The 22,300-nt window shown below is 37.1% G+C and overlaps 1 protein-coding gene across 8 annotated transcripts in view; it reads left to right on the top strand.

Annotated features, from left to right (window-relative positions):
• ST18 (ST18 C2H2C-type zinc finger transcription factor) overlaps positions 1-22,300 on the top strand; it is a 171,294-nt gene that overhangs the window by 128,353 nt on the left and 20,641 nt on the right. For all 8 annotated transcript variants that reach the window (XM_069854103.1, XM_069854098.1, XM_069854095.1 and 5 more), the window contains 5 exons: positions 1,709-1,799; positions 3,253-3,357; positions 4,691-4,896; positions 8,055-8,266; positions 17,260-17,502. In XM_069854103.1, the coding sequence (XP_069710204.1) occupies positions 1,709-1,799; positions 3,253-3,357; positions 4,691-4,896; positions 8,055-8,266; positions 17,260-17,502 (857 nt within the window). The remainder of the gene's footprint in view (positions 1-1,708; positions 1,800-3,252; positions 3,358-4,690; positions 4,897-8,054; positions 8,267-17,259; positions 17,503-22,300) is intronic.

The following is a 22,300-nucleotide window of genomic DNA, read 5'->3' as shown; positions in this document are numbered from 1 at the left end:
TGCTCATGCTAGAAAATAAACTCACGTTTTCTGGATGAGATTGCAGAATAAAGCTGAGAGAGGAGCCATTGCACCTTCTATGCCCTCCAGCTCTCAGTCACTGTCTTACTTCCACACTTGCAAAACTCAATTACTCCTTAGCAGTAGCATTATAAACAGCAGTAGGCTTCTCAGGTGGCCTGGGAAGAATAAGATCAGAGTCAAACTATCCCCATGCTGCCAGAAGATCTGTACACTGTAGTCTTATGAATCTTTCAAGGTCTTGTTTGCCCATGTCTTTGCTAAGGCGTGCTGCACAGAAATCACATGCTTCTTTCAGAGCTGTGACTTAATTTGCAGTAGTTGCATACTGAGGCTATTGGTTTCCATTGCAAATAACTGAGGGGCCTGGGCATGCTTATTCAGAGATGTTTCCAGTGTCTACCTTACCACTGATGTCACAAAGGTTACTTCCATTAATATGCCCAGCAGTGGTCTACAGCATATCCCTCTTGTGTGACTATCATGCTAACCTTCTTATGCTCAATCTAGCCTGAATTTCCCTGCTTATTTCTAACTGTGCTGATCTGATTACGTTGGTTTGTGTGTCTGTGTAATCCTGCAATGTGATGCAATGAAATGCTGCATAATAAGCCAAAACTTAATGTGAAACTATTCATTTAAACAACCTAGTTAGTCACATTGGTTTTTTTGTGGTGGCATGCACAAAATCAAATTAAAAGAATATTTGCACTTTCCCAACTTCCTGTTCCTAACTGCAGCTCTCCCTTTTTTTAATTCTGTTACTAAACTGTATTTATGGAAACATCTGCTGTGTTAAGCAGGCTACTGCATTTGGAAGGCCTTAGCAATGTTAAATTTCTAAATAGTTAAACTTAACAAGTCTTTGTTAATTATCACACTTCTAATCAGATCCATTCTGCCCTACTGGCAAAAAAAAAAAAAATATAATATGGTTCCTGAAAGAACAAACCTGTCAACTGAACAGTCAGCTTTTTCAAAGCACCAAGCACCCAGAAGGTGAATGCAGCATGGAAGTCATGACAGGAGACATATATATAGCAAAGATGTATATCTCAGTCTTAGTAAAGAAGATCAACATCAAGGAGCATAAGAAGTGTACATGCAAGAGGTTCTAAACACTGCTGAGAGTGTAAGTTGCCACTTGGGAGCATAACCAATTGGTTTAAAGTAGTTTCAGTGCAACTCAGGTGTTCAGAAGGTATTAGGATTCAAAGGGGACATACTCTGATCAGATCATCTTACTCAGGTGCAAGGCATAAAAACCTTCCTGTGCTCGAGAGCTTGCCCTCCCTGACATGGAGAGGGACTGCAGCTATACGTAGCACAGCTGTGTGGCCCAGGGCTCATCTATCACCTCCCTTTTCTAGTTGATTCTGTTAGTGGTCTATCAAGGAGATGGCAAATAGATTCATGATGTAAAATCCTTGTTAACTTCCACCTTTGTTCTTTTAAAGTCCCTAGAAACAATGATGTGCATGCGGGAAGCCACGCTACAGCAATATAGGGATAAACTGGTATATGCTAGAGGCACCGGCCTTGCTACGTTGTAGGTCCTTTGCTTCTCCTTTTCTTTTGTGGTCAAAATGGGACAGAATAAAGAATGTGAGTCCAGAGAAAAAATATTCATATTTTTTAATATATGTATTTTTAACTGATCCAACCTTTTTCCCTCATTCCTCTTTAGTTCTTGCCATGCACGAAAATGTTTTAAAGTGCCCCACCCCAGGATGCACTGGAAGAGGACATGTCAACAGCAATCGCAACACGCACAGAAGGTAGATCAGAAACCACACAAATACACAGGAATAAATTAATGTGCACATCTTGGAATTAGATGTTATGTACTACATTGTAGAATGTCTATGAACTGCAAGGGTAGCCTGTATTATTTATAACCAAATAATTGTGTTTAACTTCATTATACAAAAATGGTTGCAGCACCTAGGATGGCAAATTCCACAAGAATTTTTCACAGATATTTCAAACTACAGTGAAACATCATCGTCATGTAAAAGGAGTAGGAATGAACAAATATGTTATTATTGCTACAACAGGGAAAAACCATCAGGAACATAAACCTTTTTATTTTGTGCTGTATACATGGTAGTCCTTGGCAGGAACCTTCCAACAAGACAGACTCCCTTTTAGCAAAAGAGAAAATTTAAAGTGGACTATTTTAACATCCATGTAAAAATTAGCCCCATTCCTCAGGAAGGTCATCTTCCCACTGGAAACACTCCTGTCTGTTTGACTTGCTGCCTGCAGGGAGAAAGTAAAATTGAGAACAGCCTTCCAGACAGGCAGCTGGGGAATCACAGCTGGGCTGCAGGTGAGGCAGAGAGCTGACGCGTTCTGCCTCCAGCAAGCCACTGCTGTGGGCATGGATTCTGATGGAAGCTAGAAAGCCAAAATATTCCAATACAGTGCATCTGGAAAAATGTACTGTTAATCTTACAATCAAACTTGGAACGTAAAAATTTCAAGACCAACTTTCTTTGTTGAACTGAATTTTTGTGGGATTTCCTTTCTTTTCTGATGATTGATTGATTGATTGGTTTTTGTATGAACACACAAAAATCAAGGATTATCATGCATTACTATCTTTAATACAAAACTTAATTCTTAGCAGAGAGATTACCAGCTTATCTACAAGAATATATAAGGAAGCAGTAATTTTTTTCCACTATTTACTGTTTTAAATCCCCAGTCATCTTTGCAGCACATCAGCTGTATCATAAGCAACCCATAAATAGGATAAGAAAACATGTTTTAATCTAATAAAGCAAATGGAAAAAAAGAGAAGCACAACTTGAAATGACAAAATATGTTCTTTGGTAACAGTCATTCACATACCCATGTTTTTTCCCCAAATTCACTTTCCTTTTAATCAGTAGGAGGCTTATATGCATGGTTTAGCTGATAAAGTAAATGTCATTTGTCAAAAAATTTACTAGAGACTTGCCAGCCACAAAACATCAAAGCAGAACTGTGGAAAACTCCTACATGATTCAGTTTCCAGATATATCACCTCAAATACACAGATTTCACAGTTTTGCATTAAGGGCTGAAAAACAGATGAATCTGGGCTATAGCAGTAGTAGCTCTCATAGATGCACAGGGCCCCAGGGAAGTTTGACATTACTGGGTTCCACAGTGCACATTTTCTTTGCTTAGGATTTCATTTTAATATGTTTTTTTTTCTTCTTTTCTTCACTTGTATTTAAACAGCCTTTCTGGTTGTCCAATTGCTGCAGCTGAAAAGTTAGCAATGTCCCAAGAAAAGAATCAGCTTGAGTCTCCAAAGGCTGGGCAGTGCCATGATCAGACTCACAGGTAGGAGCCCTCAGAAACTAAACTTTTCAAGGTATTTCTGCAGTAATTCTATTGGAGTAACTCATTTTTCCAAGACAAACATCTGTGAAGCAAAATAATTTGCCTGTATCTTAAAAATAACAAGAAGCTTTCTTCTGGCTTTTGTCCATGTGGCTGACATTAAGGACAACAGGCATATCTTTTGAAAAGCAATCAAATATATTCTAATAAATTCCTACTTCAACACGAAAAGCATAATCATTGGCTCTCAAATGAATTTCTCCTGTAAACCAAATCTCCAATCTTCCTGAAATGTTTTAAACAATTTTCAAGAACTGTTCCTTTGTTACAGTATTTTGGCCACTAAAACTTGACCAAAGACCTCCTTGACCTTATTGCACTTTTAGCAGCTCAGTCCTCATTTGTTTTGTGATTTCTTTCAGAAGTATCTTCCAGTGATCCAGTAAGTATTTGAAAGGGTTGAGAACTCTGCCCATTGTTTCCCTACTATTGCATAATTCAGCTTTTGAGCTTCTTTTTTTTTAAGTTTATTGGTTTAATTAATTTATTTTTTATACAATGGCATCAAAAAGGGGAAACAATTTTTATTGCAACTGTATTTTGAGAGTTATATGGACCTTACAGACATGCATAATTTGCACATCATTGGCACCATGGCCATTGCAACCTATTGTATTCAGGTCTATTTGGGGACACTTTAATTTGTGGATTATTGACATGATCAACTCTAATGGTTCCTTCAGAGCCATTATAGAATATTATGTCCATGTGTCTGCCAACTGCACGTGCCTTAACTCTACATATGAAGAGTCCTTAGGAAATTACTAAAGACATGTAGTTACTGAACGATAACTAAATGCAATAACAGTCGATAAATCATTTGTTCCTCCCAAAGAAGAAAATTAATTGTTTTGGTTCCTTATATTATACTTATTCACAGTAAAGCAAGAACAATAATGATGCATAAAGCTGCAAGTCCTGTGACTAGTTAAAACACAGACAATTTTTAGAAATAAAGGAAACATGCTATAGTTGAAATCCGAAAGTAAATCAGAATCTTTCTTTTAAGTAGCCCACACTGTTACTAGACAATACTAGATTTTTTTTTTTATGTCCTCAGCTTTGAATGTGCATAAAGTTAAAGTGCTTTTTGACCACTAGGTAAGCTAACTTATTTATATTATATATTTATTGTATACACCTATCAGTGAGTTTTAAATGTGATTACAGCACGCTACGTGACACTGAGATTCAACTGTACCCTGTTTTTCTAGAAAAGGTTACTTAAAGATATTCTTGTCTTCCTTATTCATTCTTCCCCTCCTCTCTGCAGGACAAATATAGCAAAGCAGCCTGAGGTATCTCAGTACAGCTACAGGACTTCACAGCCAGTCACCTCCTCCAGAGCAACCCTAGTGAAAGAACAGGATAAGTTTGGGAAAGTACCATTTGATTATGCCAGCTTTGATGCACAAGTCTTTGGCAAACGCACAACAACACCTGTGGCACAAGGACGAAAAACACCTCAGTTCATTGAATGTAAGCTTGAAATTCCATTATTTCTTGGAAAATGGGCAAAATGTTAATGACTTTTTTTTCATGTTTTGCTTTCAAATTTCTAGAATTCAAAATATTCAAAGAATCTTTAACCACTTGTAGCTAGAATACTAAATGTAATCAATAGTTTGCTAAACGCAGAATGCTAGAACGCTAAATATTATCACTATAAGGTTTATTTTTTTTACATTTCTTTTAAGAGCAATTATCAGAGGAAAAGAGGAGTGAAATGGAATGGTTTCTGTCTTATCCGTCACCTTCTTCCTTGGCTAAACTGTGATATCCTTATATGATATCCTTATGTGATAAGCATGCCATAAGAAGTCCCACAGAATGCATCTGCACAAGACATTATGAATTGTAGTAGAGAGAAGTCCAAGTTAGGCTTTAAAATGCATGTCAGATACCTTATAGATGCATCCATACAGGTATTATTCCTCCTAGACGACCACATGCCTCAGCTGTGTTACTTCTAGGCCTGAATTGAATTTGTTTTGATCTCTTGTATTTCTGTACTACACCACATATGCAGTGCAGAAAAATCCAGTGCATCAAATTGTTATCGAGATTCCCCTGCTTGCATCACTTACGGATCTACTGAGGTACTATTCTGTACAAATGAGATTCCACAGTGAGAACACTGATAATTTATTGTATATGAGCTTCACAATCTGTCTGGGAAATTTCACCAAGATTCTGCCATTTTATTGATCATTATAAAATACTTCTTAGTTGAAAGAATGCAATGGTTATGTTGTTATGTTGCAAATGGAAAAAAGGGTTTAATTGTATCATATTTGCGTTCAGAAGAAAATAGTTTCAAAACAATTTGACAAAAGAGTCTTTTTTTTTCTTCTTTTATTCATGACGAAACATTTAGTAAAGGAAAACAACAAAGGAAAATGAATTGCACCCCACTTATCCCAGCAAATGGGAACATTCATAGTAAGGTGAACAGAAAAGCAGAAAATTATAGAATTGTATACAGACACACACACATACACATGCACACACATAAAGATAGGATAAGATACTTCTAATACTACAGAATGTTATGTTTGATAAAGTTACAAAACTGATATTTTTTATATATATCTATATATTTATTTGCGTGTCTGAGTGCACACACGCATATATCTTTCTAGGTATTGATGTGTCTGTGTATATATATAATTACCCCATCTAAAATTGTAAATGAAAAGAAGATATTTATCTGGGCTGGAAAATAGGCTTGTTCAAATGAAAGCAAATATGTGCATTGCCAGCTTCTTGGGTGGCAGATTTTCCAATTTTGTTTGCAAAACTGAGTGTTCTCTATTAGCTGTCTCTTTGCACAGATGTATGTCTATTTCACAGGTTCATTTCAAGGAAAAAATGATTGAAATGTTTTTGTACAAATGCAAATCCATACATATGGAATTTATATATAATGTATATCAGTGCTGAAGTTTACAGCCTGTGGTTTTTGCAAAGATTGCAGTGTGCAGCTATTATTTTAATGGAAAGGTGAAAGTAAAAGAGCAGGGGAGTGTTTTAACAGTATAGATATACCAAAGTTAGCAATAAGAAGCTGAAGATGTAATGATCAGTTCAGCACCCTCTGCAAATATGCAGCTAGCCAAAAGCCCATCATTAGCCCTCTGTGGATTCTGCACCTATAAATTTGATTTGTTAACAAAACATGCACCTTTCATAGTCTGTTGGGTTTTTTAAAAAAATCTTTTAGGGTGAGTAAAGGGAAATGCATTTTTTTGCTGTTTAAATATACTTTGAAGTTAGCTGTAGCAACTGCTTAAAATATAGGCCCTCTTATTTACGCTACAGTTTTATAGAAGAGTAGATAAATCCTTTTTCATTTGCACTGGAGAAAGGGAGAAAGGGAGAAATGAAACATGAGACTTTTGTGTATTACTCTACTAAGGTACCTCTAGTACTCAGAAAACCTGAGTATAGCATTTAGCTACAGCATCCCAAGTTTGAGGAAGGATGACTTGTTCAATGTCTTGTGTAGGTCTTAACATTAAAATGCACTCATCCAAAGCTCTATATTCAAAGGGATTCAGAGCCTTGGGGCTCAGATCTTTATGGAGCAAGCAGATGGCCATATGCAGAAATATTCTTGGTGTATTTGGGTGTAGGCTGAGAAACTGGATTTTGCTTAGTTTATCTTTGTAGGACATTCTGAGAGCTACAGACAAAAGAAGTGATTATTGCTTCCTAAAAGCTGAAATCATGGTGCTGTATTTTTCCTGCAACAGTTAATGACATCTCAAGCTTCAAAATCCAGAACAGAAAGCAGTGTTTTTTCTGCCTATTTTAGAGTGAGTGCTGCTGATGGAGCAGAAAACAAAGAATCTCACACACACCACTTTGGTCTGTGACAGTACTTTTCTGTTCACCTGTTAGTTTTTCATTCTCAATTGACCTCTTTGTGCCTAATAGATATGTGTAATATTAAAAATGATAACCAAAATAAGACAGTGAGACAATATCAGTTATATTATGCATGTCCATTGCCATTATTTTTTAAAAAATTATTAAAGAATAGACTTAAATTTCTAAAAATTTCCTCAAAATTAGGACTAAATATTCCTACCAGGTAATGTTCTTATCTGATTTGTCTGGTTCGTTCAAGAGCTTGGTCTTGTTCTCCTTACTTACTTAAGAAAAGATTTTTAAATAACAGACTTATTCATTTAAGTAGGTTAAGCAGTGTTGTTTTAGCTAAGACTGGACAAGTCACTATTTGTTTTTTTATGCAATGGAACTCCAAGAGGAAGCCTTTATAAGGACGTGTTTACAATTGCATTTGCCCACCAGTATTGTCAGGACACAATGAATAACACATTAATGCTTGTTTGGTCTTTCCTTAGAGATCATTGCTTTTAATGCCCAAGTAAAGAATGAATAAAATCTGAGTAGAAGTCTCAGATGTTTTGTTGAAAGATGTGTACTTGTCGGATAAAAATTAAACTATCATGTTCCTGAAGCCATTTTTACAGCTAATGCTTATAGCCAATGGATTGTTTTAAATGTATTCTTTGAATATTTTTATGTACAAAATTGTAGTCTGAGAAGCAAAACTATATAATGGGAAAAATCTCATATGTGCAATTGCTAATCAAATCTCTCTTCAACAGCAAAGCATTTTTCAAATCCAGTGAAATTTTCTAATCGACTGCCTAGTGCTAGCGCCCACACACAGAGCCCTTGCCATGCCAACTCTTATAGCTACGGTCAATGTAGTGAAGACACCCACATAGCAGCAGCTGCTGCTATCCTGAACCTTTCCACCCGCTGCAGGGAAGCAGCAGAGATCCTCTCCAACAAACCACAGAGTCTGTCTGCCAAGGTAGGGTAGTCCAAGAACCTGGAGGGTGTGCTAGCTACTGAACTGTGTGAATAAACTGTCTTTCATGTTAGTGACTGCATTAAATCCCCAAAAAGGAGGCTTCTGTTTGCATGCTCTTTTGAAGAGAAGCAGAGAAAAAATCAGTAATGTAGTGACCAGTTCTGATAAAAAAATAAATAAATAGCAGGAATTATGCTATCTCTTTTCATAACTGAGCTCTAAATACAAGGGAGTGCGGGGTAGGGGGAGTAGGTAGGAGGAAAAATAGAAGGTTATTTGAAATCCAGAATAATGAGTTAGATCTGTTTAAAGAGGGATTTTTTTTCCTCCCTCTGAAACCTGCCAGAAGCAACCATTTTGGAGGCTGATTTAAAAAATCATGTGATGAATCAAGGTAATATTTTACTAGCAATGGAACTGAACTACACCTATTGAGTGTGTTGTATTTAGAGCACATGACAGTTTGACAAGATGTAAGGAGGGAAATAACAACTGACTTTGGTAAAATTCTCCTTTCTGCTGGCAAGAGAGGAGAATCAGGCCCACAGCATTTGGAAAGAGATAATTTGGACAAGTCTGTCATAATGGAAAGCTGCCCAATATTGTAGATTTTTGTGTGGCTTTCGTGTTTTGGTTTCTGCTCTGCATTTTCTCACAGATCTTTATGATTTACAAATGGTGCTGTGTGACCTATGTGTCTTATCTTCTGTGCCATTACACAGTATTATATTGCTGATGAAAATAGGTAAGATTTTCTTCTGATGAACACGACTGTGGGAGCACGGTTTTTTATTATTTGTATTAAAATCACACATGCTCCACTACAATGAAACTTTTGAAAGCTCTGTGTAGGTGAGAGGGTGACATTGAAAGAATTTTTGAAGAAACCACTAGGTAGTGAAGAGAGGAGTAATTATCAAAACACAGAGTAGCAGGTGTGTTTCTGCTGTGGGACTCCGAGTCATGGTCTGTGCTCTAAAAGAGAGAGGACCTCTTTCTCTGCAAGTCATTGTTGCTCTACCTTGTTTATTTTAGCGTCAGGGTCAATGTGGCTAGAGGTAGCTTCCACAGCTGTTGGTGTACAATTTGATTGGGCCTTTATTCACCATCACTAGAGTTAGTGGAATCATGAACAACACCACAACAACTTGTTCCAAGCTTTGCATCTTTGCAGCGTAACAACCCTTACTTTGCTGCCTTTGATCTCTAATTGTGAAGTCTTGGATCTTGAAACTGATACTGGGAGATGTCACAGGGTAAGCTTTTGTAGTGTACCTACATGCATCCCCTATAACTCAGACATTATCTGCGAAAGGATTGCTCACAGAGCCTTCCCCAGATGACAGATCCATCCCTGACATCTGCTGCAAAAAGTTCCTTCCACTAGTCTTCAACAGAGACTTCTTCTAGCAGGGAAATGGAAGCTGATGCCAATGGCTGGATTAAATTGCTGTTGCAGCCTTTGGCTGACCTCAACAACAGACCCTTCTTGCCAGACAAGGGCAGTAAAGGGACTAGGCATAACCCAAAGATTTTCTCCTCAGTACCTGCTTCACAGTTGCCAAATCATGGGGAAGGTTTGAATGGAAGAGAACATAAAAGTAACGGCATGGAGGGACACTTGGGGCACATAGCTTGCTCCTTTTTCATAGCCAGGAATCCAGCCTAAAAGAAAATCACCTGCATACCTTGCTATCTGCCTGCCTCCACTTTTGCCAGACTTTCTGGAGGGCATACTGCTACAAAACATCTGACAGAAGAATCACAATCAGCCTCTGGCTAGAACACAGGCAAGTAAGCCCCAAACAGATTTGGTGGCCAAAACCTCACAAAACCCATTTCTATTTGGTTTTGGCTATTTATTGCTTTATCACCCAGGAATCAAACAAACAAAAAAAAAAGTGGAAATAGATCATCAGACTTTCTTCAATGAAGATGCTTTATTATTACAAAACATGAAGCAAAAAATTAGGTTATTTTTAAAGAGACTACATTTCTGAATTATTTTGTGGCTGCATTTGGCATGAAGATAAGTGTTTAACTGCTAGAATATCCTACAAATTTTTTGATCACAAAACTACCTCTTGAGACTTTACCAGTGTTTAGTCTCAAATAAGGCAGCATCAACAGATGACTACGGAGTAAATGATTGCTTTTTTCTACTCTTGATAGTACACACTTTAACCATGTCTGAGAATATCTTGTGTGAGGTGGTTGTCTTCACAGTCCATAGCACCAGACCTCTCATCCCTGAGACTTGTCATGTTCCTTTGCCTAAGAAAACTTGATTAGCATCATTCATATTTTAGCAGATCAAAGCTCCTGACTTGTGAAAGTGTTTGTTCTTGTATGAGCTCAGACAGCTTCCCCGCAATCCAAGGACATGTGGGACTGCAGAGGATTTCTTGGTCTTGCATGAAATTCTTTGCAAGTTACACAATTGTCAGAGCTGTAAAAATATTGTGCTTCTACGTTTTAAAAGCTGAGTTGGAACTTCAAACATTTCAAGCGATTGTCATTTTCTCCTATTTGCTCAAGGCATGCATATGTCACCTTGCTTAAACAAGTGTGGGTGGGAAAACACTAAAACACTTTTTATCACAAATGTATTCTCAAAGTACTTTTTTCTTTCTTCCTCTCAAATTTTACTTCTGCTTTTTTCTCTTCAAATTTTACTTTTACTTTAATTCCAGAGTCTTGTCCAGCTTTTAGTAAGAGTTGGATGTTTTACCTTGAATATTCATCACTTTTCAGTAAATATAGGTAACACTTAAAGGAAAAAGTAAATGTGTTTTACCGAACAGTTTCAAATTTCATTAATTTAGTGGATTTTCAACTTTATATCTCACATTCTCTACACATCAGTTCAAAAGGGAGAGTCTAAGACAAAAAAAAGTAAAATAAAGGAATAGCAAGGGTAGAGAAACAGTACCATTGGTAAGCAAAGCTTCCGACAATATCTAATGTACAAAGGTGATTTGCCAAACATCTCAAGATTAAAATTAAAAATTTACAAATTAAGCAATTTAAAGAATACATTTATTCTGAAATAAGCCATAAAGTGGACCTTAAACTTTCCCTATGAATTATCTATCAGCTGCATATGAAATACTAAATTCATCAGATACCATGATAATAGCATTTTAAAAAATATTTACTACCAGATTATCATTACATCATCTGAGCTGTTTAGTTCCTCCACCCGGGACTGTAGTAAACTGCTCCCCTGGATATAATCCTAATCAGCCCATTCTCATGTCTTTAGTACCCCAAACCAGTCTCCTGCTTGTATCTGATTTGCGGTTTACATAGCCTCATTCAACTCCTGTTGAAGTCAATAGAAGGTCTCTCCTAGAAAGGTTAGCCTGCAGTTACTGTCACCGTGCAAGGATATACATCATCATAATATTCACAGATCTTCCCTTTTCACAGCCCTCACCACATTCACGTCTCACAGAGGTAGCTGCAAGCAATGCATTTTATCTGTATACTCATCAGCAACTGCTTGCCAAACATGCTGTTGACTGTTTTGGTGTTTTTCCCACCTGTTTAGACAAAAAGGCACATGCACACTATGCCTTCAAAGAAAACAAAAAATGACACTTGCTAAAAACATTTAAAGTTCAAATTCTGGTTTTGAACAAAATTATGTCATCTCTCCATTATTGGATATTGATGATAGTGATAATTACATCAATTATTTCAACTATGTAGTTAGTACTCAACACCTTCGTCAGGCAGTTCTTTACTCCAAATACCTTAAAGTTTAAATGCAGGATGAAAAATCACCCAAGAATATCATTAGGTGCATCCTATTATACTGCTGCGTTTGTTGTTCCTTGAGTAAATTCTTGGCTATCCTTTTTTCAAATTGTGAATTGCTCTGGGTTGAAATTTTGACCTGATTTTTGTCTCAGATGTTGCTGGGCAGTTACAAATTTTCTTATTTTGACCCAAATAGTAGTATTTTAATTTGCTGCAGAAGAACTCAAGCGCTTAAAACTAAGTCTGAAGAACAGAGGACCAGATGCATGTATTTTTATTTGGCTGGGAATAGAAAACATTGTACTCTTCTGAATGGAGTTGCATTAAGAACAGTATTCAAACACATGGCAAGATACTAGTTTCAGAGTTACTCCCAATACTAGAACTGAAGAGCTCTTTTAGGCTTTCCAAACTAGGCTGAACTGTTAGTGGGAATGCAAAATCATTAATAATGTTTCTTTAGGCTTACTTAGTATTAAGTTGTATGGCTAATGCCAAGGAAAGAATACATAAAACTCCTTACACATAAACATATAATCTCCCTAAGGTCATAGGTTTCAAGTAAAATTCATGCAGATGCAATAATTCACTCTTTCTGATCTAGCTATGAGATAAAGCTTAATATGTAATTATTACTGAAGACACACTGCATAATATTACATGCTATGAACAATCAGATGGACCAAAAACACATGAAAAAAGTGCAGGAGTAATTTGTCACAAAACCAACATCCTTTATTGTCCCAGCTGATGTAATGCAGTTCTAAGGAAAAGATGTAATAATGTACTAGAAAATATTCTATAATTTTTACATCATGAAATAAAGGAGGCTGAAAAAGCTTGATTTTAAAGTACAAAGCACTTGAAGAGGACAGAGACAATTTTCTTGTTTACATATATTTATTAGTCTTCATTTTAGATAGATATTCATAGCAGAGTACTATATATATACCTTCTCTTTTCACGGAATAAATCCTGGAATAAAGACAATATGCTTTAGTCATTTTTCTCTTATTCTGTATTCTGGAATCCTTTTCCAGCTGCTTGTAAAACCTGTGGAGGTGATTACACTCTCGCTGTTGTGGGCGTAGATAAAGATTAACCTTACCATATGTATCCTCTCACCCTCACTGATTTTTCTTCATTGTTTCAGAGGATTTTTTCCTGGTTTACACCAGTGTAAATCATAGAATCATAGAATCATAGAATAGTTAGGGTTGGAAGGGACCTTAGAGATCATCTAGTTCCAACCCCCCTGCCATAGGCAGGGACATCCCACTAAATGTGTTTGGTAGGAACGGTTGGACTCGGTGATCCGGTGGGTCTCTTCCAACCTGGTTATTCTGTGATTCTGTGATAAGCATAAATGTAAAAAAGATCAAAATCAAGCTCCAAAGATTTATATACCTGTGAAATAATATAAGTTAGGAAATAGTAAGATATATTTGCATCATTATTTTGCTTACATTAAAGAAGAATCAGAACAGTTTACATTGTTTTGGTAGCTATATTTTAAATATGTCATAATAAATGGATAAATATAGACCTGTTCACACATGCAGTAGAGTTTACAGTAATAAGATCTTGTCTTCACTGAGGAGAGCAAAGCTTTTACAAGTCTGAGCTAAGCATAGTAAGAGCCATTTTCTGTCAGCATGTCATAGAATTGCTCTAGTATTTTTTGCTATTTGCCATTTTTGTCTTTTTAGCTCCATTTTAAAATTAAAGTAAAAATAAACCTGGTAAAACAAGCAAAGGAGGCATATTGAGAGGAGGGTGTGATGAGAATAGGAATGAAAACTGGAGCAGTATCTCTATCATCTCTTTTTGCTCTGCCATTTGGAGTTTGCTATGAAGTCAACAAAGTGATAGCTCTTTTATACCCTTCTGAATAAAAAGCCATGCTGTAAAGTTGTGATCCATCCTGCAATAGGCAAAAGGAGATATTTTTTCCCTGACTATATTTAATTGTTGTGTGCATCTGTGAGCTCACTTAAACCCCATCTGTACGCTACTTCACAAACACACAACCCAGCCTTCCCTGAACAGAATTAGGTGCATGTTGGATCACCCAATGTGAATGTCAGGAAAGCTCTGAGGAACATCTAAATACCCGTGTTAGTAAATGTTTTTCTTATCAACTAGAGCTCCTTGTTGTGGATAATGGTATCTGTTTCACAGAAGCAATAAGTTTCCTGCTATTTTTCTATGTATGTTTTCATTGAGGTGGGTACCCTGGTTAATTTTTATCCATTTTGTTGTCACTCTTGCCTTCTGAGTAGTTGATATTTTCTCAGTGACAGAGAATCTGCACTATTTATGGGTTTTGCACTATAAAACTACTGCAGCCCAGTCACATGGCTTCCCTTCCTAAGCCATCTGTCACAGAGGTCTGGAATTTTATGTGAATGTTGGTTGTGCAGACTTAACCCAAGTTTTTTTATTATGAAAAATGTCAGCAACTACAATATTTAGCATTTTACTTTACATTGGCCATTAAACTTGATTACTGTAGCTCTGTTTCATTGCTATAGTTACATATCAACTGTGAAGCCAAAAAACACTGGGGCAATCATGGCAAAGCTATACTGTCAGATCCTGGAGTGTGCTCTTGGCACTGATATAGTTAATATCTTGGATTTTTGTAACTAAGGTTTATTAATACTCGTATAAAAATGTATTTGATATTATACAGATGGCATAAGATGTTGTGGTTACTAAGTTATTATCCAGGATAAGCTGCACTGTCAAATTCAGGGCTTAAAACTATCACAGGAGATTAAACTATTTACTAAAAAGGGGCAGAAAGATATAACCAAAGCATCTTAGTATGAACATGTTAGAAGTGTATTTACTTCCCATAAATATAATAAAACATCTCTCTCTTTAAGCCGTATGATTGAAAATGTGAACTTTGCTATGCAAGAGAAGCAAACGTAAGAGGTGCCTGAGTTTCTGACTGGAGGCAAGCAGATGGCTTGGTAGTGCTTTGGACTAGGTGGGCATCTGTCTTATGCCCCTGGGTATAAAATGGAGTCAGAATGTCTGAACAAGGAGAGATTGTTGGGACCAAAATTTTCATTTTTAACCAACTTTTTCCCTCTGATTGGAAAGATTTCATCAGATGTGTTTTACCTTTAAAGAGTCGCCACTTGTAATGGTAGAAGACAAGGCTGCATGAAGGAAGCCTTGTGCCTGCATCCTTGTGCCTTCAGTCCAACTAGGGTGGCCATGTCCCATTTTCAGTACAGAGGAAGAATTCCCTGTTTCACCGTAACTGTTTTTAAGATCCTCAATCAAAGACAAGTTTTACTGCCCCATCTTTAACTATTAAATGGCTGACTAATCATTCAAGCTGTAGCAGTAGTTAATGGGAAGAAAGAGGAAGGGACACATTCCATCACTGTCTCAACTATTCCTAAGGGAGAAGTCCAAGAAAGATGTAAAAACTTGACCCCTGGACTTAGCTGTCTCTTTTCTATTAATGACAGAGGTCATTCTCTAATGCTGAGAGTTTACCTATATGCTAAGCAAGTTAGAAAGGCTCGATCTGGATTTATGTGACTGTCTCCTACAGTTATACACCACCTAACATATCTAGCCCCAAATTCCCAAGTTGTCTCTGAGCATTGTGCAAATGAAAAATAGTAGTGATGACAATAACAGGAAGACACAGCAGTGTTAATTATAGCATTTACATATGGAGGTGTTTTCCAGCTTATTCAGGGCAACACACAGAATGAGGCTACCAAGTGCTCTTCCAGAAGCCACCTCTTTCACCTCCTCCCCCTTGACTTTAGTAACTGTTGGCAATAGCAAAGACCAGTCTTGTACGCATCCCTACATACATAATATGTCGATATGCAGTGTTGCTTCCTGCTTTACACCTAAGCATTAATTCCATCAGTGTTCCTGCATTTGAAATAACAAAAGCAAATGATTAAAAAAAACCCACCTAGAAGATGGTCATCTCAGACAGCTGTAGACTGGAACTCTCAAGGCCACAGAAAAGTTTGTAGTGGTAAAACCAGCTGTACATCACTAGATTTCTGTCTACAGGGAGAGGTCAAGGGAACAGTATCTCATCAATAAGGAGCTATGAGAAGATTTTCTACTTCTTAAATGATGATGTGTATAGATGTCTACTCAGGCCTGTGTTCAGAAGCAGAGAGAAAGAAACTATGCCTCAACATAGAAAAAGCTCAGTGTGAGCCCTCAAAACTTACTGTAGAGCATGAGAGGAAATTTTTTACTATTTCAATTAGTAAGTTGCACTTTCAGAAGCTTTTTCTGCATTGCAAGAAGAGTTTGTACTCTTTCTCGTGGTCAGTGTAAAGCAGAACAGTGAGTTTCCTTCACTTGTACAACAGATCAGCACTTGCTCCTTATTCTGAGCAGTAGCTGCTCTGAGAGCTTCTTGCAGCCTGGAAAGAGGAGTCCAATCTCCCCCTAGACTGAAATCATCCCTGCAATCAGAGACTACTGCTTGCTGAACTACCCAGGTAGCAAAGTCTTTGTTAACTCATGCTGAAGGTCTCCCAACTGGGAGAACCTCATAAGGATCTTCCTGTGGTTCCCGGTCTAGTGCTCTTGATACAGACATATGCCTTAGTGGTCTAATCTGGCCTTTGTTTTGTGGTAAATCTTTTAAAAGGTGATTTCCAAGTCAAACTGTGATTAAGGCAATATGTTAGTTTGAGTGATGTATGAAGCCCTAGCGAAAATTTATCATACTGCTCTTTTAGGCATACTTCTTCCCCCCTCCTCCTTCTCTCCTCCACGATGCAGATGTTGTAATATTTCTGGGGTGTGGGGGGAAGGGATGATATGTAATATTAATGCTGTTGATGACCTAAACAATGCATTAATGCTTTTAAATGTGAATTGGGGTCATAGTTCTCTGTAAGAGTGAAAAGATCAAGAAGATTTAAAGCTAAACTTTTTTTAAATAAAACTAGATTTAGGCTGCATAGGTTATGGTTTAGTGGCATCTTATTTAAATTCTACTTTGTTTAAGCTGAGATGCAGGCATACCATTACTGAAGCTGCCCTTAAGTCTGCCTAAGGGTTGGACATTAACTGATATAAATCGAAAATCTGATTTTAGATTCAGATAAATTTAAATAAAAGACTGCATTTATATTTATCCCTTAAAAGCACCACATGGTTGTGTTGCAGCCTCACCATGTCCATTTCTAAACATGTCTCTCTCTCCTGTTGCATGTCAGGGAGCTGAGATAGAAGTCGATGAAAATGGAACTCTGGATTTGAGCATGAAAAAGAACCGAAGCCAAGACAAAGTTATGCCTCTCACTTCTTCCAGCACAGCACTTCCCACTCCTTCCTCTTCTCCTTTCAAACCAAGCAGCATCTTGGTAAACGCAGCCTTCTACCAGGCCCTTTGTGAACAGGAAGGCTGGGATACCCCCATCAACTACAGCAAGACCCCTGGCAGGAAAGAAGAAAAAGAGGTATTTTTTGGTTTTGAATGACTTTTTTGTTTGGATGAGTGTCATCCCAAGGGATAACTGCAGTCTGGTGCAGCTTAAAAGAAAACAATTTTCACAAGTAGAGGTTTGTGAACACTGAGCTGGTTTTAATGCCTTCTTAGATTTGACGTAAAAAGTCACTACTCACATTGTTCTTGGAGCCTACTTGTGAAAGCCTATGAGTTTCTAAATTAGAGAAATCAAAGGTATCCACCAACAGAGATTGCTTTTTACATTTTATTCCTAATAGCTCAGTCCTGTAGCACACACATCAGAATGGCTTATGCATAACTAGGAAGAAAAAAAACCAAACAAACACAAAATCAAACAAAGGCAGATTTTTTCATGCTAAAAGAAAAAGCAATTTTTCCACACATTTTTCTGATTCTATTTCAGTAGTTATCTACATACTTAAATATATGCTTAAACCCTTACCTGCAACATTCATTTAGTGGAAAACATTTTACTTTACATTTAACGTACTTCAAGAAAATTCTTTCAATGAGTCTTAGATATCACAAGTGAGTCTAATGGTCCAGACATCAGTCTGAGAGCACAAAATCAGAAATAAAAATATTATTAGGACTTTCTGAAGGTTTTGGCTACAGCAAGTAGCACGAGAGTATATGTACGTAATTTCCACTGACTCTTTAATTATTTATGCCATAATGAAACAACATAGAAAAACTAAATGAGTATATACAGGTGTCTTCTCTTTTCAAGCTGTCCTAGGAAATGTAAAAGCCCAAACTTGAAAATACATTTGCAGGGACAAAGATGAGAAACTAAAATTTCAGCAGACATTTTTATTGCTAACCTTCTCAAAAGCCATTTTGAACTCAATAATTGTCTTGATTTTGATTTTGTTTCTGTTTCGCTCCTTCATGCCCATTCCTCCTATCTTGGCAACATGACAGCTTAACTCTCCTACTGTCTTTCTTTTGCATTATTACCTTTTTGCAGGTGAGCTTGGTTTTATTTTTTTTCTCTTGAGCCTAGCTGTCAGACTATGGATTACTTGCATTTTTCTTCAAACAGGAAAGGGCCATTAGCAATTTTAAAGGCTAATTAAATAAAATCTTGGTAATTAACATAGATAAGCCTGAGCAATAGCTTTCTGAAGAAGCATAAAGATGTTCCAATTTGGAGTTTTTATTCAGCTTCAAAAACATTTCTTCCCTATTTATTTTTACATATCAAATAATAGCATTTGAGATTATATTTATTACAAAATTAACTTTTGATCAAATATCAAAACTGGCACTTTAAGAAGACATAGATGGGGGGGATCTGTTTAGGGCTGAGGTTAGGAGATGCTGATCATCAATTCAAAATATAACTCAAAATAAAATATAGTTCAGTTGTATGGAGAAAAATATCTGTCAGCAGTGGGTAGACACCTGTCATAATGGGACTTCTAAGGCAGTTTGCACCATGAAGAATAATTTGGTAGAGGCTAGGTTGTCTGAAAGAGCATGTTGCTGTCACCTCTGTGAGACTGATGATACTCCTTATATCATCAATGAGAGCATGATCCCTGTAGCAGTGTTTTGGAGAAGGTTTAACATGAGGCAGTAGGTTGAGGGCTCAGGATCTTCTCCATTCATGTCGCATAATGAGTAAGTACATCCAGCTTTGAGAGAACTGCCTTGCTGCAGGGGATCAATCCGTGTTGCAGACTTGGCAGGGGGCCTGTGCTGCTGCCCCTCCTCCCTGCTGCCACAGCAGCTCACTGAAAAAGCCCTGGCAGGAGCATTTTTTCATCCTACTCAGTCCCTGGTCAACTTTTGGGAGGCCATGATGTGGGACTGGCTGTTTCCCTGTTCTTTATTGGCACAGGGAGCTGGGGGCATCAGTGGACTACCCAACAGGACAAAAATTTCCATGCTCAGGCACTCTTGACCCATGCACTGGATGCTTTGACACAGTGTAGTTTGTCCCTAATCAAGGATCTGGCCCCAGACCTCTGATATGAACTTTTGCCATCCCAGGGAGCATTGACATGTCCAGTCATCTCAGGGCCAGAGGCTCTGTTTTGTAAATTGAAGACTGGTGGTCATCCTCGTGCAAAGAAAATGACTGATTATATCTATTTCTAATTCATTGTTATCTGGTTCATATGCACAACAGTTGCTTAGTTTTTGTGGTAATTTCCAGAAAATATTGTCTCTCTCTTTCTCAGCAAAATAGCCTGTCCAGATGCCCCCTTAAAAAAAATAAAATTCGGAATTTGGAAAAAGCTCAAAATCTCTCCAAAAGGAAAGCACTGAGAAATAACTAGAGCTGTCAGTTAGTTCAACTGTCAGTTCTCCAAAGATTTCAGGGCTTAAAAATGTTAAAAGTGCCAGATGCTATTATCTGTTATTCATGTTACCATTATGTTCTGGTCTTTGCTGAAATCAATATAAACTTCCATCTGTACATTAATGGAGTTTCATTGCTTGCTTGATTTCTGTAGTGTGCATACATGAATACACACATGCTCTTTGCAGAAAATAGTAGTGCATGGCCCAGTTGGGCTGGTTCTGATTTTTCTTTTAGTCCACAATTCTTCAGTATTTTAATAGCATTTAATTATATATCCATTCATAAACAGAAAAGGAAAAATTATATATACGGTTGGATTTGAGTAGTTGTGACAGTCATCATCTAACAGACCAAAAAGTGTGAAGTGCTAAAGGTGTTTTCCCAAAGTATTGTCTCTCCCTCTAAATCTAAATTGCTGGAGAAGCACACAAGCCAAGGCATGATGTTCTATGTTCAGTCCTGTGTGTGGAGGACGAAAAAAGTGTTTTGTCTTTATGTCTGACTGACTCATTTCCCACAGTCACACCCCCTTTTGAGCCACATGTACAGGCAAAAGGTCCTAGAAAGGCAGAGTTTCTGTATCCCTTTGCCTATAATCGCTTTGCGCTGTCTTCGTTTTGCACCTTCTACATACCTGAAGATTTCATGCTGCTGGAATACTACCAAATGTTCCACGAGGCGCTAATACAATGCTGAAGAAATCAGCATTTAAATGTCTACATGACTCCCTCATTTCCGGGAAATACACTAAGTGATGTTAGGAAACAAACTATATTCCAACTTTGGTCCTTATTAGAATTTTTTCTTTTTTCAAAAGAGCAGTTACTATGAAATTGTAGATGCTTGTGTATGTACGAGTGTATATAGCTACATATTTATAAAATTTATAAATCTTAATAAGTGAATTCAGGAAATTCATAATTATTATTATTTGAAAATAACTAAATATTCCAGAGATAGAAAATAAAAATACTGCAATTCTAAACCCTCTAGTATGATTTATACTGGTGGCTGTAGATGAACTCATGTCAAACTTCATAATGCAATCTGATTTTTATTAAATGATTCAGTGCAACGCCAATAAATGAAGTTGTGAACTGCAATGTTGTATTACCTTTTCAAACCTTGATATACATAATTCTCAGTCATCCTTCTCTGAGCAGTAGGTATCAGACAGCAGCATGATGAATTACTCACACACACAAGTTTCTGGTCGATCACCACTAATAGATTAAGAGGTGTCTTTCATTTGAGATAAAGAACACAATCTATCTATATGTATATAATTATTAATATACTTTGCAGCAGGAACAGTTATTGCTATTATTGTTTGCTGCAGGTGCACCCTGAGGTACATTACACAGTTTATGATCACAGTGGAGTGCCAAAGTGGTCTTTCCACCACCTTCCTCTTCAGGCTTCTCTCAGTTGTACCTTTCACAAGAAGTGGAAGAGGTTGATGTGTGCCTGGCCTTGTTAAATATTTAGGATCCAGCCAAGGCATGCACTTAATTTTTGGAAACAATATATATCTGTATAACAGATACATACCTATGTATCTGTTCAGTGATACACAGGTAGCCTAACAGAGTTAGTTGATAGAGAGGAAGCTGATAATCCAGCATTCTTCAGCCTCTATTACATTAAGTGGAAACAACTGTACCTGTGGTTTTTTAAAGTTATTTTGACATCTGACTCCTTCCAGCTAGCAACAGAGAGTCATACTTTTGTTGTTTCTTTAGGAAGCTTTTGATTTTTGTAACTCAAAATGGTGATGATCCCTGTAGGAGCATGCATTGACATGTATATAAGTCAAGTCAGAACTTGTGGACAGAGAGAGTCCGGAACTCAAATCCTTATTCTGCAGATTGCAGTGGCAAACCCACCCTCATATGCCACTGGAGCCAGGATTCAACTCAGTGTTGAATCTTGAATGACGCTGACATTATTTTTTCCAGTTTTGGTTTTTAGCATTTTAGTTTCCATGTTTGGGTGACTTCCAGCTGTTTAATATTTCCACATTAACATTTTAAAAGTAACTTTCATTTCTTTAATCTTTTCTCTATTAGTCTTTATTTGAAGTTTTCCTTTAGAAATAAAATTATAACAGCCTGATAAATATAATTTTTTAAATTTAAAATAATTATTCAACAATTATGATGAAAGAGTTTAGAAAAGCTGAATATATGTATTTTGCTTTCTATATTTATAGCAGATTAGGTTATTCCTAAGCAAACTAACCCCAAAAATGTGGTTGCAAAAATCAGTAGTAACTGATATAGCAACAATATGGCATGGTTTCTGTATGTATGTGCAGTGTGAGATGCAGTAGGCAGTAGGTAGCCAGTACCAGAAAGCAGAAGGAAGTCATATTGAGGATCCAGTTTCCAAACAGGCAAAGATGAGCTGCCAGAATTGAGGACCATATGGAAGCTTTATCAGAAGAAACACCCCCGCAGAGCTTACAAGTCCT

Source organism: Phaenicophaeus curvirostris, chromosome 3, assembly GCF_032191515.1.
Source record: "Phaenicophaeus curvirostris isolate KB17595 chromosome 3, BPBGC_Pcur_1.0, whole genome shotgun sequence".
In the NCBI taxonomy this organism is placed as follows: Eukaryota; Metazoa; Chordata; class Aves; order Cuculiformes; family Cuculidae; genus Phaenicophaeus; species Phaenicophaeus curvirostris.
Note: the sequence above shows the minus strand (reverse complement) of the source record. Positions and strands in the feature narration are given on the sequence as shown.